The 18045-nt window shown below is 22.4% G+C and overlaps 3 protein-coding genes across 7 annotated transcripts in view; 2 read left to right on the top strand and 1 right to left on the bottom strand.

Annotated features, from left to right (window-relative positions):
* Window positions 1-498: 498 nt before the first annotated feature.
* On the top strand, window positions 499-10937 carry LOC127289893 (uridine phosphorylase 1). 3 transcript variants are annotated; one of them, XR_007844233.1, is made up of 7 exons: window positions 4127-4678; window positions 6239-6362; window positions 7325-7486; window positions 7799-7984; window positions 8138-8470; window positions 8773-9514; window positions 9598-10937. XR_007844233.1 is itself a non-coding variant. In XM_051318140.1 (6 exons), exons 1-6 carry the CDS (start codon window positions 906-908, stop codon window positions 8956-8958), a joined length of 1023 nt encoding a protein of 340 aa, XP_051174097.1. In that variant the 5' UTR covers window positions 499-905; the 3' UTR covers window positions 8959-10937. The 3 variants fall into 3 exon arrangements, 2 of the variants coding, with proteins under 2 accessions (XP_051174097.1, XP_051174096.1); XM_051318140.1 differs by lacking the exon at window positions 4127-4678 and adding an exon at window positions 499-937 and having other exon boundaries at window positions 8773-10937; XM_051318139.1 differs by having other exon boundaries at window positions 8773-10937.
* A 422-nt stretch (window positions 10938-11359) lies between these two features.
* Window positions 11360-14263, top strand: LOC127289897 (uridine phosphorylase 1-like). The gene is made up of 6 exons (XM_051318151.1): window positions 11360-12352; window positions 12526-12649; window positions 12936-13097; window positions 13302-13487; window positions 13608-13940; window positions 14074-14263. The coding sequence occupies exons 1-6, from the start codon at window positions 12318-12320 to the stop codon at window positions 14179-14181; spliced, it is 948 nt and encodes a 315-aa protein (XP_051174108.1). The 5' UTR covers window positions 11360-12317; the 3' UTR covers window positions 14182-14263.
* A 2088-nt stretch (window positions 14264-16351) lies between these two features.
* The window catches only part of LOC127289896 (uncharacterized), a 37849-nt gene continuing 36155 nt past the window's right edge, over window positions 16352-18045 (bottom strand). For all 3 annotated transcript variants that reach the window (XM_051318148.1, XM_051318150.1, XM_051318149.1), the window contains exon 6: window positions 16352-18020. In XM_051318148.1, the coding sequence (XP_051174105.1) occupies window positions 17828-18020 (193 nt within the window). In that variant the 3' untranslated portion in view covers window positions 16352-17827. The remainder of the gene's footprint in view (window positions 18021-18045) is intronic.

Genomic DNA, 18045 nt, shown 5'->3' with positions numbered 1-18045 from the left:
TTTTGACGTTTTATTTCTTCTTCTATAATCAACTTTTGGTAATTTGTTGAGAATTTATTGATTTTTTTCCATGTTTTAAATAAGAATTAAATAAAAATAGTTTCATTGATCGTATTACAAATTTTCTAACTGAATATAGAAAAATAAGGGCAAATGTTAATTTTGATAAGGGATTTTTAAAGATTTTTTCCTCCCCTGTTAAATGTTATTAATTTTTATTAAAAAAAAAAATTAAAATTTGAATTTCATCCCCTTTTTTCGAAGAATTCAAATTTCTTTTCTTTCCTCAAAAATCTTATTTTCATCAATTATTTTTTTCAGGAGAATTTTTTTTTTTCAAGATTTGAAAATACCAAAATTGACGAGAGAAACAATCGTTGGGGGAGGATTTTGATGCCTTGAAAAAATTACCTCCCCTCACACCTATTATTCACCCTCGACGCTCCTGCAGTTTTGGCTTCAATGAAAAAAAAAAAAAGAGGGTTGGTTTGGTTACCAACCACGAAGTTATAAGGGAAAAGGAATCTTTACCTTCACAGTTTTTGTAATAATCATTGGAAGGGGATGTCTTTAGCGCAAGCGCTTTCAAAATTTCTATCTATGTCCCCCTTGGAGAAACGGATAATAGTTGTTCTTGGCTGCGAACGCTCTTTAATGCGCACCCTGCGACATATATAATACAAGAAAAAGGCGCATCCACCACACAGTTGGTTTCAAATATTGTACTCCGAAAGAGACCGAAGTCCTTGATGGGTGTCGCCCTGTTGACGAACTGAAAAAGACTGCACCCATATTTTCAAAGATCATCCCAAGAGGAACAGCAAATTTGACCTTCAACTTTCATCGAGAGAAATATATAGGCCTTTTCTTCATTCTTCATTAAATTCAAAGAGTTGGAAAGAAAAATGAATCTTCTCGAAGAAGAAGAAACTGACGAGTGAGTAATTCTATTCCTTTTTTTTTTTTTTTAATTATCAAAATTAAATGAAAGAAAATTCATAATTTTGGAAAATATTTCAATTCTTTGTTCATTAATACGAATTTAAAAAAAAAATATATTTAATTAGAATATTTTTTATTTCAATTTATTTTTAATTTGGATGTTATTTATTTTAATGTAAAGAAAATTAAATCAATGATTTTATGGAATTCGAGAATAATTGTATAAGCGAGGTACAAAAATAACATCTGTTTAGTCGATACTAATTTAAATATTCTTGAGGAACAAGAGGGTCGTTAATTCAAGAAAGTTACCTGATTTAATTAAAAACAAACTTTACTAGGTGTGGACTTTTTAATTTGAAAAAAAAAAATACAAATTTTTTCCGAAGAAAATATGTCACTGAGATTTTTTTTTCATATTACATTTTTTGTTTTGACTCTTTTTTTTTTGACAATACTAGATTAGAAGACACAAAATTTGTTTAGTGATATGATAAGACACTAAAATCCAATCTAATCTAATTAGTGATAAATGGTTTTTTTTTTTAGGTCAAAATTTATTGATTACATTCAAGGTTAATTAGTTAAAATAATTATTTGATTATAAATTCAAATTCACTGATTAATGAACTTTTTTAAATTTTATTTTTTAAAATTAAATCTAGTGAAAGAAATTAGTTCAGAGTGATTTTGTTTAAATGAAACGTTTTGGAGTGAAATCAATTCTTAGTAAAAGAAAATAAAAAGGTAATTGGATTTAAAAAGAAAAAAATTCGTTTCTAGTAATGTTTCTTGTATAAAAAAAAGCTATAGCGGTATTCCGTGGAGACTTGTAATTTTAATTTTTTTTTTTTTTTTTTTGTTTCAAAACCCGCAATTATTTTGCGATGATTCCCCTAACTTCTTGTTTCATTTCTCTTGAAATCCATTCACTCGAGGGTAAATCTAACTTTCATTCTTACATTTCTCATTAATTTTATTAATTTCAAAAATTTAATTAACTGAATTAAATACTAAATTAATAATTGTGGAATAATGATTTATTTGGCCTAATGAAAATTTGTTAAATAATAATAATAATAGTAATAATAAAATAATAAACAATATTGATTTTGTACATTTTTTTCAGAATGTTTTCTTTATGTAAAATAAAAAATTTGAATTTATTTATTACTTAATAATATTTGATATAAGAATTAAGATGACTGCAGTGTTGAACAGTAGGCGATCGATGAAACTGTTATTATAGACGACATAGATTATTATATATACACATTCATAGAATCGTATTGTATAGTTTTCAAAAGTCTTATCTGACATTTTTCTAATACATATTATCTACATTAAAGGATTAAAAATTTTTTTTTTTGCATTTAATAAATAGAAATTTATTTTTTTCCAAAACAATAAAATTAATAATTATTGGTATAAAATTTAATGATCACAATATTAAATAAAAAATTTAAATACGAAAATTTTTAGTGTCTTTGTATTATTATTGTGGTCATTAAATTTATATGAATCATAATTATAAATTATTTTTAATATTATTAATTTTATTATTTTCATTATTATTATTATTTAATAATAATATTTTATTTTCTAAAAATATTCAATTTTTCTCAATAATTCAGTATTCAGTGATATATTATTATTAATATTAATATTAATTATTAATATTAATTTTATTAAATTAATTATATTATTAATTTATTAATTATAATTATTATACGTATAGTAAATTTATTTTTTGTTTTTTCTTTGCGAAAATAAAATATTTGCACATTTTTGTAATTATGTCAAATTTCTAAATTTATGTAAAATTCAGTCTGACAGGGATAAATTCTTTATTGGAAAAACTTTCATGTCACTTCTTTATTTAATTATAAATTCAATCAATTACTTATATAGAAACGGCTGTTGATTTTGTGTTTTTTTTTCCTAAACAATGACGTTCACTATATGTATATATTTGAATTTTTTAAAAATAATTGACCTTTATTTTTTCTTTTAATTTTTACCACACACTATATAAATATAATTATATTTTTTTTTCTCTTTTAATTTTGATTACACAATAAATATTTTTTAATTTTTACATGAATAATAAAATTCAAATTTTATTAATTAAATTTAATTGAAAAATATTTTTAATTTCCGTTTTTATATTATCATTGGCAAAACAATAAAATTGTTAATTTCTTCTGTGAAATTATTTTATTATTATTATTTTTTTTTTTGAGTTTTTTCAAGCATCAGAAAGTTATTTAATCCGGAGACCAATTGTACAATTTGCATCGATATCCAATAATTGACTAAAGACGGTACATTATAAGTTTACAGGAAATTTTATTCAATTTATTTTCAAGCTTGTGAATTTAATTTTATATTAGAATTCTAATTGAAAAATGTTTTTTTTCTTTTTTTTGAGAATTTACTATTTTTTTAGTTTAAAATTGTCTTTTAAACAAAATAATGAAGAAAATAGAAATTATTTATAAAATTATTTAAAATAAAAATTTAAAAATAGAAATTTAATATAAGGCAGAATAGTAATCAACAAATGAGGTAGAAAGTTACAAGAAACAGTAATTTAACTTTTCATAGTTAACTTTTTTATAGTCCATTTAACTTCACGAGAGTAAAATTTAAAAAAAATTATTTTTCTCTAAAATGATATTCAAAGATTATTATTTTTTTTTCATTATTTATTAATGTAATTTTATATTTTCTTTTTTATATTTAAATTATTTATAATTTAGTAATAAATTTTGATTGATCAGTGGTAAAAATTAATTTTAATAAAAGCATAATTCAGTAAAAGTGTGATAAAATTTTTAAATTAAATAATAAATGTTTCTATTATGAAAAAAAAATAACAAAAATTTAATTTACCAAAAAAACAACTTTTAACAATAAATTAATTTTAAAATTGAATTTTTTTTTCTAACTCTATTATAAAAATTATATGATGGGAAATTTAAACATTTTTTTTAGAGATATATTTCTCTTTCAATTTTTTTCAAATTTTATACCGCACCTGATATTTTAATAGAGAATAGTTCGGAGAAGAAGTGAAAAGAATATTTTAAAGGGTACATTGCATCTGATGAACAGACGGAATGCAGTCTGTGTATATATATATATATATATATATATATATGTTAGTTTGTCAGCTGCCAGACGAAAATGTGGTAGTAAGCTGGCAAACCGTGAACTGGTAAGTTGGTGGGACGAAAGCTTATAAAAGGTTTTACTCCTAACAACCCAAGTTTATTACAAGACAGTTATTCAACTTTATAATACACCAAAAAAAATTATAATCCAATCAATCGCAAAAGTTTATTTTAAACACGCGAATTATTCTCAATTTAAATTATTTATTGTGCGTGTTAAATAATTTTGTTCATTGTGTGTACCATATTATATTTATATGACATCATATACATATATATTGTGTTTGTGAATTTAAATAGTAAATAATAATTAAAATTGGATCCAGTTAATTATAGTTTTGTAAAATTATTAAATATTTTTGTTAAATATTTGTTTTAAAAAAATTTCTATAAATTTTGTCTATAATATTGACATTTAATAAAATGCCGGAATGTACATGTGATTATAAGAGAGTTGAAGGTGAAGACAATCACGAGTGTCAGTTAAAACTTCCAATGGAAAAGGTCCTTGAACACAAAATAAACAAGGAACGTCCCATTGATGAACAAAATCCACTTAGGTACAATAATTATTTATTTTTGGATTTATATTAAAGTTGTAAATATATTTAAAAAAAATAATTTCATCTGTATTTAAAAATTTTTTTTTTGTTATATTTAAAGTTATTTGGTTCAAAGAATAATTAAAAGGGAAATTAATTTTTTTTTTAATTTCTACTTTCTACAGGTAAAAAAAATGTCAGTGTTAAATGAAATTAATTATAGAAGTAAATGGTAAATTTTTCAACAAAAGAGAATGTTCATTTTTTTATTGATTACTTTAACTTTTTTTTTCAATTAAAATTAATTTAGTTGAAATTTTGAAAATTTTGTTACTACTCGAAAAAATCTATTTCTATTATTTTTCACATATATTTTTTATTTTGATTCAAATTATTTACTTGGTTTTTTCTGTTGGTTTAGTGAAATAAAAATTGTGCTATATGGAATTTCCTTTTTTGTGGGGAAAAATGGAATGCTTGAACAGGTTCCCATGATCCTGAATAAATATTAAAATATTGTAAACAAAACATGTTTACGCATTTCTTATGTAAGAATTATATTTTCGAAACAGGTTTTTTTTTTCGAAAATTGATCATAAAAATGGAAAAACACACTTTTGAAAATAAAATGCATAGCCTCTTTTATTCGAAAGTTTTTTTTTTGTTTTTATAGATCAAGATTTTGTAACTTGTTTTTTACATTTAAAATCCGGCATTAAAAATAACAAATTTCTCTTCTATTTAGAAAAAAAGTCAATGATTTAACTGGCAGAATATAGAGAAGTGAAAGGACAAATTATTATTATATTCCAAATCATTCATGAATGACTTGGATTTTATTTAAATGACTTTTTATATCCTTTCAAATTTTTCTTTTCTTATTTTGAAATATAAATGAATAGAAAACGAAAAAAATTTTCAAAGAAAATTTTATTATTCAAAACATTATTTAAATTAAAATTGATGAAGGATTAAAAATTTTTGTTTATTTAACGATCTATATTTTTTATTTATCTTTTACTTTCTAAATATCACAGTGCTTATTCATAAAATTAATTTATATAGAAGATAATCTGCGCTTTTGGCAGAGATTTTGCAAGACTCCTGGTAGAATTTGCGTCAACAAAACAAATATTATATTTACTAAATAATTGAGAAATATGATGCAACTAGAAATTTATTTTTTGGAAATATATAGTTATTAATGAAAAAAAAAAACTACGAGAATTTTGAATTTTATTTAATTTTATTAATTATGTAATTTATAATCAATTATAAAGATATGAAGAATGAAAGAATGAAATTTTTAAAAGGTATCACATCAACTTGTGGTTCTTCTGTTTATTTCTCTATTTCGTAACTTTCATTATAGAGATTTTAAAAATTTTCCACTTGTTCTTTTTAAAGTTCAGTGACGAATTGATAACAACTAGTAAAAACAATATTAATTGATAAGAAAAATGCAATATGGGAAATGAATGAAAATTGAGAAAATTTAATTATAATTAAAATAACTTTTAATTAAATACCGTATGGAAAGAAAAAAAATTATTTTTTTAATTGTATTTTATTTTTTAGATATCGAGATGGATCTGTCAGACTCAGAAATCCAAATATTGAACTCATGGATCAAGATATCCTTTATCATTTGGCTCTTGGAAGTGGATCCCATGACCTAGTAGAAATGTTCGGAGATGTAAAGGTAAATTTTCTATTTTGTCACAGAATTTTCATTAAAAAAGAAAAAAAAATCAAATATCAAAAAAAAATCAAATATCAAAAAAAAATCTAAAATTTACAAATTTTTTCAATGAAAGAATTTTAAATATATAATTTTACAGTCTAAATTGAATTGATTAAATTGTTTTAGTTTGTGCTCTCAAAAAAGAGAAAAAAAAAAATGTTCATTTATAATCGTAAAATCTTGACCTTACATTTTTTAAAGATTAATTTTTTTCTCATGTATATAAAAATAATAATATGATAAAAAAAATCACTCTGAACGATATATGAATATTATAAAAATATGAGATTTATAAAACACGTGTTTAATTCAAATTAGATATTGCATCACGTCGATAATTGCTCTGACATAATCGATAACTTGTATAATAAATGTTCTTCTTGATTTGCCACAAGTAGCTGAATTGATGTTGATTATTATCGGACGATTGCATTTCTATATTTGAAATTTTTTTCTTTATTTGATAAAATTCAAATATGATGTCGATTAATGTCGACAGTTGAAAAGTACAAAAATATAAAACTTTTCTTTAATAGAAATATGGAAAACTAATTATATCAATTTTAATATGAAAACTATTTTTTTATTGAATAATTTTAACATTAAAAAATATTTTTCAATTTCTGAGGTTTTCTTTCAACTTTCCTAGAGTCTAAAAATAAAAAAAAAAAGAAGAAAATTTGTTAGATCAATATGATTTATAATTAGAAATTGAAAAATTCGGGAAAAAACATTCATTTCAAATTTGTTAAATCAATAAAATAGGAAATTTTTCTTAATAATAAATTATATTATTTATGAATGGAAATAGTGATAAATTTTTTAAAAAAACTTTATAAAAATTAATGAATATTGAAATTGATTATGAAAATAAAAATAGAAAAGAAAAAAACTTATTTGCAACTCCTTGAATGTTTTAGTTTGTGTGCATGGGAGGAACTCCCAAGCGAATGGAGCAGTTTGCTTTCTTCATCATGGAAGAAATAGGTCACAAACTTCCTGCAGGAACGACATTGCTCGACATCAGCCAGTATTCTTATCGTTATTCAATGTACAAAGTCGGTCCTGTACTTTCCATTAGTGTGAGTATACCTTGAATATTTCCATAAAAGATCATTCATATAAGAGGAATAAATAATTCAAAAACATTCAAATTCATTTATAAAAAGTTAGAAAAATAATTTTTTTTTTATCAATAAAACTTCGAAAATTTGTTTCTTTACTTTCTATTTGTTTTGACACTTTTTATTTATTGTATTTTTATTGTTTAAAACAAATTAAACCTTTTTTTTTATAATTGATAAAAAATTTTCAAAACCAACTTTTGATTAATTGAATAAATTTTTGTTTTAGAAAAAATTTTTTTAATATTTTTCTAATTTTATTATATTTAGCATGGAATGGGTATTCCATCGGTTGGAATTCTTCTACATGAAATTATTAAATTGATGTATCACGCAAGAGTCAAGGATCCTGTTTTCTTTCGACTTGGAACATGCGGTGGAATCGGCTTAGAACCAGGAACTGTCGTTGTCTCAGAAGAAGTTGTCGATGGAATGATGAATCCATATCTTGAATGTGTAAGAACTTATTTTTATTTTCTCTCAAAATACTGTTTTAATTTTTTTCTTGCAATTATTGAGAATATAGATTCAATTTTTTAAGAATTAATTTTTTTTTTATTTTAAACTAAATGAATAGTTTAAAAAATGTTCTTTTCTTTTTATTTCTAGCCAATTTTAGGGAAATTAGTTCGTAGACCAGCGAAATTGGATCGACAATTGGCACGTGAATTGAAAGCTCTCGCTCATCATGATGATCCTTACGACACTGTAGTTGGAAAAACAATGTGCTGCAGTGATTTTTACGAGGGACAAGGACGTTTGGATGGTGCATTCTGTGATTTTTCAGAAACAGAAAAAATGGAATATCTCACTCACGTTCACAGTAACAATGTTTTAAATATTGAGATGGAAAGTCTTGCCTTTGCTGCACTCACACATCACGCTGGAATTAAATCAGCAGTTGTTTGTGTTACAATGTTGGATCGACTTAAAGGCGATCAGGTAATTTTTTTTTGCTTTTTTTTTCAATATTATCTTCTTATTTTTTTTCTATCTCTTACACATCGTTATTTCTATCAATATGCAAAGTATTAATAATAAAAAATTAATAATAATTATAAAAATAATTAAACTAATGAAAAATTATTTAAAAAAATAAATATTTATTTATCAATTAAACGGGCAATGCCCATTTTTTATATTTTTTATTTTAAATATATACAAAAAAAAATAATAATATAAATTTGAATAGAATATTAATTTTCTTATAAAAAATTATATATTTTTTTTTCAATTAAATTTAGGTAAATTCTCCAAAGGAGGTTTTGGACGAATTGCAAAAACGACCTCAAACACTAATCGCTCGATATATAACAAGGCATTTACAACGAAAAGGTCGTTTCACGTCCTTAGACGGTCATGGTTCCATGTGTGTAAAAAGCCCACGACGATTTAAACTCGTTCAACAGGAATCTGAAAACTATGATTAAACAAAAAGTTCAGAAACCTTGTACATAATAAGGTTTCTCTTTCTATTTACACGTAAAGTAAACTAAAAAAAAAAGGAAAACCTTTTTGTTCTTTAGAACAATTTATCAAAAAATTTAACTAAAATAGTCCGCTTATATTCATTTCAGAGAAAAGGAAATTCCCATCTATCAGAAATTCTACCAAATTTTAAACGAAATAATTTATTCTTATAATACTAAAAAAAAAAAGAAAATTCCTCTTTCTCTATAAATTACAATTTTCTCATAATTTTTAATTTTCTCTTTTTTTGATAAAAGTTTAGAAAAACTTGTTTTAAAGTTAAAAAAAGGTTTTTTTCATTTAATAAGAGCTCTCTTCTTTCTTTTTAAATCAATTTTTAATTTATTTTAGCAATTTTTCTATTCACGTTCCATATACATATATTATGCATTATTTAGAAAAATGACGAATATTTTTAAATATATATATATAAAAATAGTTGCAAATAGAATTTAGCATGAATTACAAAGGAATCTTAGAAGAAGAAAAATTAGAATCCTATACTTTTGAAAAATGGTAAAATAACTTTTTTTGCCAATTTTTTCCAGTAAAGAAAAGAAAAGAAACTATCAGTATTGAATTTTATGTACTTTTTACAGTTCTTGTTCGTTATAACAATTTACAATGACAAAAAAAAAAAAAAAAAACCACCTGGAAGTGATTGTAGACGAATAGATATAAACATATATTATTCCTGTTAAAGAAAAAAAAGGAAGGAGATGGAAAAAAAAAATTGTTATTCTTCTTGTGCATGATTTTAAAATTTCGTGCTCATATTACGCGATGATCAAGTACAAAAAAAAAGTTATCCAGAATTTCTGAACATACTTTTTGAGATTGTAGAAAGAAGGAAAAAAAATTATAAAAAAAAGAGTTCAGAATGCAAACAAGACCACTCTTGGCTACATATCCAAATTATTGTATTTTGTAAAACGCTCAAACAAAAAAAAAAATTCATTAATAATCGAATCTTAAGGAAAAATTTTTGAAAAATCGTAAATTTTACAGAAATTCTCGATTATTTATTAATTAAATATCCATTTTGATAATATTTTTGAATGTTCCGAGATGAAAATTTAATTTTTAATTATTAATTATTATTATTTTTATTTTTTAATTTTTTTTTAATTCAATGTGAATTGAATTGATTTAAAATTTACATTTAAAACCAACTTGTTAAAAGAAATTATAATTCTTTTTTGTTCCCTTAATTATTTCTTTATGAATACACGACGATTGAAAGAACAAAAAAAAAAAAAAATAGTTGTAGAAAAAAAAAAAAATTAAATATCTATGAAAAGTTCCTTAATCATACATTCCGTGTAATTTTTATGAAAGAAATATGTGTTGTTTTAATCTTTGTCGTGCATGTGAGATATTTAATGAACAAAACATTGTGAAAAGCATATTTAAAGAGGTATTTTAATCATTTAATATAAGTATGTGTATATGTGTGATTTATATGAGTCTCAAAAATAAAAAAAAAGAAATAAAAGTAAACCTCATTTTTAAAAAAATTTAACCGGGTTTTTTTTTTTCATTTTTGTTAATGATAATTTAATTGAAAAAAAGGGAATTTTTTTCAAGATTTAACTAAATAAAATAAAATTTAAATGTTTGAATGAAATATTAGTTTATTGATATAAAATTTGTAATTTATTCCCAATATTTCGAAATTTAATTACTTTAATTGTGAGTTTAAGAAAAAATTCATTTTATCATTTTTAAATGTCAATGTTAATTGAGATAGAATACTTTTTATATACGACTTCCTTATTGTATGGTTGTTAAAGAGACTATTTAAAGAAGAAAAAAACTATTATAAACACTGCGTAGTAATCAGAGCGTACAGTTTCTGAAATAAAAACAAAATACATAAATATAAATTTTAAAAAATCCTCTTCATTCTATCTCTCTCTCTCTCTCTCTCTCTCTCTTTCACTTTTTAAAAGAAGAAACTGCAAATTTAATAATCGGTGCTACGTCACATTAATTAAAAATATATCCTAAAAAAAAATTCGCTTAAATAAGTTTACTTGGCCTAAAAAAAAAGTAAATTAATAGTATTTACTTGATAAATTCCTCAATTTTTTTAAACTTTCTATTCAAGTTCGATATTATTTTTATTAAATAGTTTTTGTACTTTTTATTAATTATTTAAGAATAACTCTCGTAAATTTTATAAGAATAAAAACACAATTTAATTGAGAGAAATTTTCAAAACTAATGAAATATCTAATTTAATACGAATTTTGATATTAGTTCAATTAATAAATTAAATTATTTATTTAATTAATTAATATATAAATAATTTAATTAATGTTCAATTAATTAATATATGTAATAAGTTAATAAAAAAAAACATATTGTGAAACTTTGAGATTTTAATGTTCGTGTTCTTTATCTTTTCTTTATAAAACAACGACATATCTGTGATGCATAATTGTTAAACAGCTATATAATAATGTATTTAGACACGAAATTGTTGAGAAAAATGAATTCTTCATAAATTATCATAATTATTAAGAGAAAAAAAAATTATTGCCTGTAAAAGTCGATTTTATTACACAATATATTACAAATATTGTATTTAATAATATAATTATAATAATAAACACATATGCTGTGTATTAAAAAAATAATTCTGTTCTATTAAAAGAAATAAAGATTACTACGCGTGTTAGCTATTGTTATAAACATCAGTTCATAAACTAAATAAGTGCTTTAACTTCAGCGATTAATTCGTTATTGTTAAACTTTGTAAAACCAAAAAAACAAAAAACATAAAAAAAAACCAAAAAAAAAAAAATATATTTAAAAATATTGACCGACATTACTGTACATTATTGTTGTGATCGCATTTGCAGCCAAGAGTAATTCAATTTAAAAAAAAAATATTTATGCTGTATCGAAAAATATGTCCTTTTACGAAATGCTACGAGTTATATATCTAAAAACAAAAAAATATTGTTGAATGTGCGTTACGTTATAAAAGGACAATAAAAAAAAAAAAAAAAAAAACTGCTTGACAGAATTATTGGAAGTTTATTATTTTTTAGTTAGTAGATCTTTTTTTTTTTTAATACACTGAGAAAAATTATACTGAGGAGAAAGATAATTAAATATTATATGAAATAAAAACGTGTCACCAAAGAATTTATTAAAAGTGGGCGTTGACTATGGATAAGATTCTTCAGTTGTGAACATGAATCATATGATTTAAGAATTCTCAGTAAGTTTTTAACCGTCAAGTATACTTCAGGGTAAAGTTATCGAAATTTTTCCTTTTGTTTTCTGTGATATAGAAATTATTTTGATAATGAATACAACTAATGAAATGAATGAAAATCAAAGGTAAAAAAAGTATTTTTTTTTTTAAATTTATTTTTAATATTGAAAAAAATTTACTATTATTAATTAATAATATAATTAATATATAATAATTTATTTATTTATATTTTCTAAATTTGTATTTTAAAATTTCTTTTTCTAAAATAGAAAAAATTTAAGAATTTCCTTTTTTATAGAAATGATAATGGTTTAATAAAACTACAAAATCCTTATGTGAAAAATTTAAAGAATGACGTTCTCTATCATCTTGGATTTGACACAAGTGTACATGATTTGAAGAAAATGTTTGGTGATGTTAAAGTAAAAACAAAAATTTTGAATAATTAATAATTTAAATAGAATGAAGGACAAATTTTCTTTTCATAATTATTTGATTGGAAAAAATTTTTTAAATTATTTAAATTCTCGCTTTAGAATATTATTTAATTTGTAAAAAAGAAAAAAACTGATAATATTTTTTCAAACATTTAATTTTGAAATTGAAATTTATCCTCCACTATAAATAATGATAAAAATTAATTTTAATGTAATATTTGAATTAAATTTTTAATTTACTAAAGGGAATGTAATTAATTTTAAATTTCAGTTTATTTGCACTGGTGGGACTGAGTGTAGAATGAAAGAATTTGCTTATTATGTCGAAAAAGAAATGTCCGACATGTTTGAAACTGAAACTAAAGTGATTGATTATTCAAAACATTCTCATCGTTATGCAATTTATAAAATAGGTCCAGTTCTATCAATAAGTGTAGGTATCTCTAATCAAAAAAAAAAAAATAATTGATTTAAATTGAAATTAATAATTGACTAAATTAAAATTTTTTCTTAATTAATTTTCTTGTGCGATTAAAAATTTTATTTCTTGTAAAATTTGGATAAAAATTATTATTTAAAAAAAATTGCAAGTTTAATGATCGATATATATAAATATGATTTTTATAATTATTTTTAGCATGGAATGGGAGTTCCTTCACTCAGTATTTTGTTAATAGAAATTTTTAAATTATTACATTATGCCGAAGCAAGGGATCCAATAATTTTTCGAATTGGCAGTAGTGGAGGTATTGGTGTAAAACCGGGAACTATTGTCATTACAAATGGTGCAGTTGATGAACTTTTGAGACCTGACTTCGAAACAGTAAATTTTAAAGCTAAAAATAATAATTCTACTCTAATTTAAAAATTATTTATAATTATTTATAATTTTTAATTATTTAAATTTCAAAGAAATTAATTTTATTTTCAAAAAAAAAAAAAGGCAGTCGCTGGTAAATTAGTCAAAAGACCTGCAATATTTGATCAAAATTTAGTAAAAGAATTGGAGGATCTCGCTCTTCCCAATGATGATTATGAAATAAAAGTGGGAAAAACAATGTGCGCCAATGATTTTTATGAAGGACAGGGTCGTCTTGATGGTGCTTTTTGTACATTTACCGAAAATGATCGTATGAATTATCTCAAAAAATTGCAAAATTGTGGAGTTTTAAATATTGAAATGGAATGTGTCTGCTTTGGGGCACTCACTCATTTTGCTAAAATTAAATCAGCAATTGTTTGTGTCACATTTTTAAATCGTCTTGAAGGCGATCAGGTAATAATTAACATTATATTATTCATTAAAAATAAATTATAATTCCATAATTAATTTAAAAAAAAAAAAAATTATTATGAAAAAATAATTAACTTCTATTTTTAAAAATAAGTACTTACATATATCGTTCCAGGTTCTCGAGCCAGTAGAAGTGCGACAAAATTTTGAAATGAGACCTCAAATTTTAATTGTTCGCTATTTACGAAAATGTCTTAAAAAAAACTTTTTCGTAAAAAAATAAGAATTTCGAATTCCTAAAACAATGTAAAAAAAAAATTGTATACTTGAAAATAAATATAGAAATAAAATTGAAATTTAATTAATTTATTTTCGATTTTAATTAATTCCTAACAAAGTTCCTAACAAAATAAATATTTTCAACTAAAGGCAAATTTTTGTTAAAAGGACGTGAATAATAAAAAGATTTGTATTTTTTTTTTAAATCGTATGATGCAGAGAATGCATTTATTTCTTAGGCCAATATACAAATAGCGGAAATACGACGATATTCGACGTCGTTTACCGTTATAATTGATGCACAATGATGAGTGCTAATAAAATGAATGTATAATATGTAAATATTACTAAGTATACACTGTATCTATTTATGTATATATATATATTTTTAACGATAGCGGATATTCAAAAATTACTTTTCAGATACGATAAAAAATACAATTATATTATACAAATGAGGTTCTTAAATGTTTACAATTTACAAAAATTCATGTTCGCTGATAATATTCTAATAAATTGTTACTTAATTATATTTTGCAACATATTAATATTAATCATCAATAATATATAATGAGTATTTAATAAATTAATGGTATTAATATATCAATAATTAATATTTAATTAAGTATTAATATATTAATTAAAGTAATTAAAATCCATTAATGCATTTTTCATTAAAAAAAAAAGAAAAGCAATTCAAAAATAAATAAATTTTCAAATATCAAAGAGCGCTTAAAATTGCTTTTCTTTGATAAAAATTTATCATTAAAATTTTTATTAAATGATAACGCACAGATTGTTCTTTTTTATATATAAAAAAAATAATATATAAAATAAAATTAAAATAAACTATATTATTTTTACATGGGAAGTGACCCAATTTCATAGTCTCACTCAAATAAACGGAAAAGAAAATCTGCATTATTTATACATTGCAATTTTTCTTTGCTTTTGAAAATAATATTCATTATTTTTCAATCGAACTCATTGATCTCACTGGAAGTGTAAATAAAGCTTTAATTTTCAAAGTATTGCAACGTGTGTGTCTGTGTGCGGACAAATTTTTATAATAATATCGTGAATGCAATAGTATTATGATAATTATTGACGATTATTACAATAATAATAATATTATTTATATTAATATTATTAATTATTAATATATTAATAATTACCAATAATTAAAATCGATATTATTAATATTGTTAAAAAAATGTGACATATTTTTGTTATTTATATTTGTATATCGAATACATCAGAATATTCTAAACTTAATCAGCCTCTTATAAAGATTCTACCTATTATATGTATAATTTTTCTTTTTAAATATGTATAATGTATACATATTGTATTTTTTTAAATAAAAATGGGAGAAAATTATTACATTTTAGCTGTCAATGAATTGTTATGAATATTGATCTTTGATTTACATAATTGATTCGTGAATATTAAAAAAAAAAAAAAAAAAAAAACAATATTATATATCCTTTTAAGTCTAGTTATTATGTATAATAATAATAATAATCATTAATAATTCTAGATATACGTACATCTTATAATAATTAATATCTATCATTTCTATCACAAAACTTAGCTAATTATTACGGCCGTCAACCGCATTGAGATAATCTTGAGATTGTAAGATAAAGAGAAGATCATACAATAATATCTTAATTTAAATTTTATAATAATTAAATAAATTTTAATTGTTATTAAAATAAAATATTGGAAATGTAAACATGTACTAAAAACTTATCGACTCGATATTATTTTAAGTCTTTTTTTGTTTTCTAAAGAATTTTATAATTTTAATAAAAACTTATATTTAAAAAAAAAATTGGTTTCATGTAAATGAGAAAAAAATAAATTTTTTAAAATTCATTTAAACTTAAATTAAAAAAAAAATGAATAAAATATATATGTAAAAAAAATAATATTAAAATTGATATTGTTAATATAAATGGAAATCGTTTTTTTTTCTGTTTTTAAAATAAAAGTCAAGGAATAAAAATTGAAGATTTACTGATAATGAGAATAACTTGAGCATGAATCGACGAGGTCGTGGAATTTTCATGTCGAAGCTTATATCTAGTTTAAAAAAAAAGAAATTTGCTAGTATGACGGCTTTTGGCACCAAATAAAGGTTCAAGGATCAATAACATTTTTATCTAATCTTTTTCTGTTTTTTTTTTTTCACTAAATGTTATGACAACTGTCTCATTAATGAAATATTAATTATTAATATTACTCCCATTTATTGCCTATAAATTTGTCGAAGCACTTGCGCGTTTCAAAATTTTCCTATTCCATTTATCACTTGTTTTTTTTTCTTTTTTTTCTTAATTCTTTGTCGAAATTTGTTTATTTAACCGTTATTATCAGATAATCTACGGGCTAATAACATCCGAGCATATAACATCAGACGATTACATAATGTGATATATTGTCCAACATTTCATATAATTCTAGCATCGGTGCTCTAAATTTAAATCCATTATTTTAATTTCCCCCTCGTCAAATGTCCACAGTTCAATTATAATTTCTAATATCTGATTAAATAATCGCTAAAATTATATAATAAATTTATCAAAAATTAATTATATATTTTTGCCCATGTGGAAATTGTTTTTTTTTTTTCAATTTCTGTGGACATTTAAAATCATCGCTGTTAAACAGACAGATGGAATATGCTTTTAAATATGAAACAGAAACCCCCCCCCCTTTTTTTTAGGAATTAAATTTCCATTCATCGTGAAAATATTCTAATCTCATTCGCTGTTTGACACGATTCCTTGACTATCTAATTATTCATATTATATAGGACTAGAATAAATATTCACCATCTGATCGGAAAAATAAAAAAAAAAAAAGATTAACAATGAACATATGAGAGAATAAAGATGATATGAAGAAATAATAAGAAAATTTGTTGTTATTTTTTTACATTTTTACAGGTGCTTTAAAAAAAAAAAATAAAATTCCGAACAGATAGTGAACAATGAGCATAATATGTAAGTAATAGATTAATATTAAGGCTAAATTGATCTCTTTTCATCATTATTTTTTTTTCTTTTTAATTGTAGTGAAAAGATAAAAGTCTCAAATTCGATGAACACCTCATAGAAAATAAATCATATAAAAACTTTTACCATCGTGCGTATTAATCAGTCAGTTCCATTCCTTGAGAAAAAAAAAATTCTTTCCTGAGATATTTTTTTTTAAATTCGCTGATTGTCACATCGGCGTGAAAAATTAATTATTCTTCACTCTTCTTTCTTTCTCATTAATTTTTTTTTTCAAAATTTCCCCCTTTTTTCCATATTCTCCATTAAACGGAGAAATAAGAAAGAAATCAAAAACCAGGAAGATTAGTTTTTATTCTTTCTGATTGTTATTGTAAATATAGAAATTTACAAATATTTCTTCTTCTTTTTTTTTTATTTTATTAATTAAATATAAAAAATCTATTAATGAGTCTTGTATTTTTTTTAATGAGGGGAGATTTTGATGAGATATTGAGAGAAAGAAGAGGGGTTTTTTTTTTTTTTTAAAAAAGAGAGGATTTTTGTCAGCGAATCGAGACTTTTTTTGTTTTAAATTAAAGGTTGATTTTTATCGCAACGATGAATGAAGCCGTGATGATGCTGCGGTCATCCAACGGTTTCTTCGGGAAGTATGATACTTACTGATTTACGATTTGACGAATTATTATTGCTTGTCACCAGGCCGGAAGGTGGTCGATGAGATGGTGCAACCACACGAACTTCCGGTCTTGGAGATGATGCTTCTCTTAATGGACTAGACAAATTTACCAGATCATCACTATTCGCTACGGATACTGGTCTGAAAAATTTGCAAAAAAAATTAA

Source organism: Leptopilina boulardi, unplaced genomic scaffold, assembly GCF_019393585.1.
Source record: "Leptopilina boulardi isolate dan_hultmark-lab unplaced genomic scaffold, ZJU_Lbou_2.1 LbouV2_51, whole genome shotgun sequence".
NCBI classification, from domain to species: Eukaryota; Metazoa; Arthropoda; class Insecta; order Hymenoptera; family Figitidae; genus Leptopilina; species Leptopilina boulardi.
The sequence above is the reverse complement of the archived record's forward strand: the minus strand, read 5'-3'. Positions and strand labels throughout refer to the sequence as shown.

Coding starts and splice junctions, on each gene's coding strand:
- LOC127289897 (XM_051318151.1), top strand. CDS start 12,318: ATGAATACAACTAATGAAATGAATGAAAATCAAAG. Junction 12,650..12,935: donor AAATGTTTGGTGATGTTAAA/GTAAAAACAAAA, acceptor TTTAAATTTCAG/TTTATTTGCACTGGTGGGAC. Junction 13,098..13,301: donor GTCCAGTTCTATCAATAAGT/GTAGGTATCTCT, acceptor AATTATTTTTAG/CATGGAATGGGAGTTCCTTC.
- LOC127289893 (XM_051318139.1), top strand. CDS start 4,542: ATGCCGGAATGTACATGTGATTATAAGAGAGTTGAAGGTGAAGACAAT. Junction 4,679..6,238: donor GATGAACAAAATCCACTTAG/GTACAATAATTA, acceptor TTTATTTTTTAG/ATATCGAGATGGATCTGTCA. Junction 6,363..7,324: donor AAATGTTCGGAGATGTAAAG/GTAAATTTTCTA, acceptor TGAATGTTTTAG/TTTGTGTGCATGGGAGGAAC.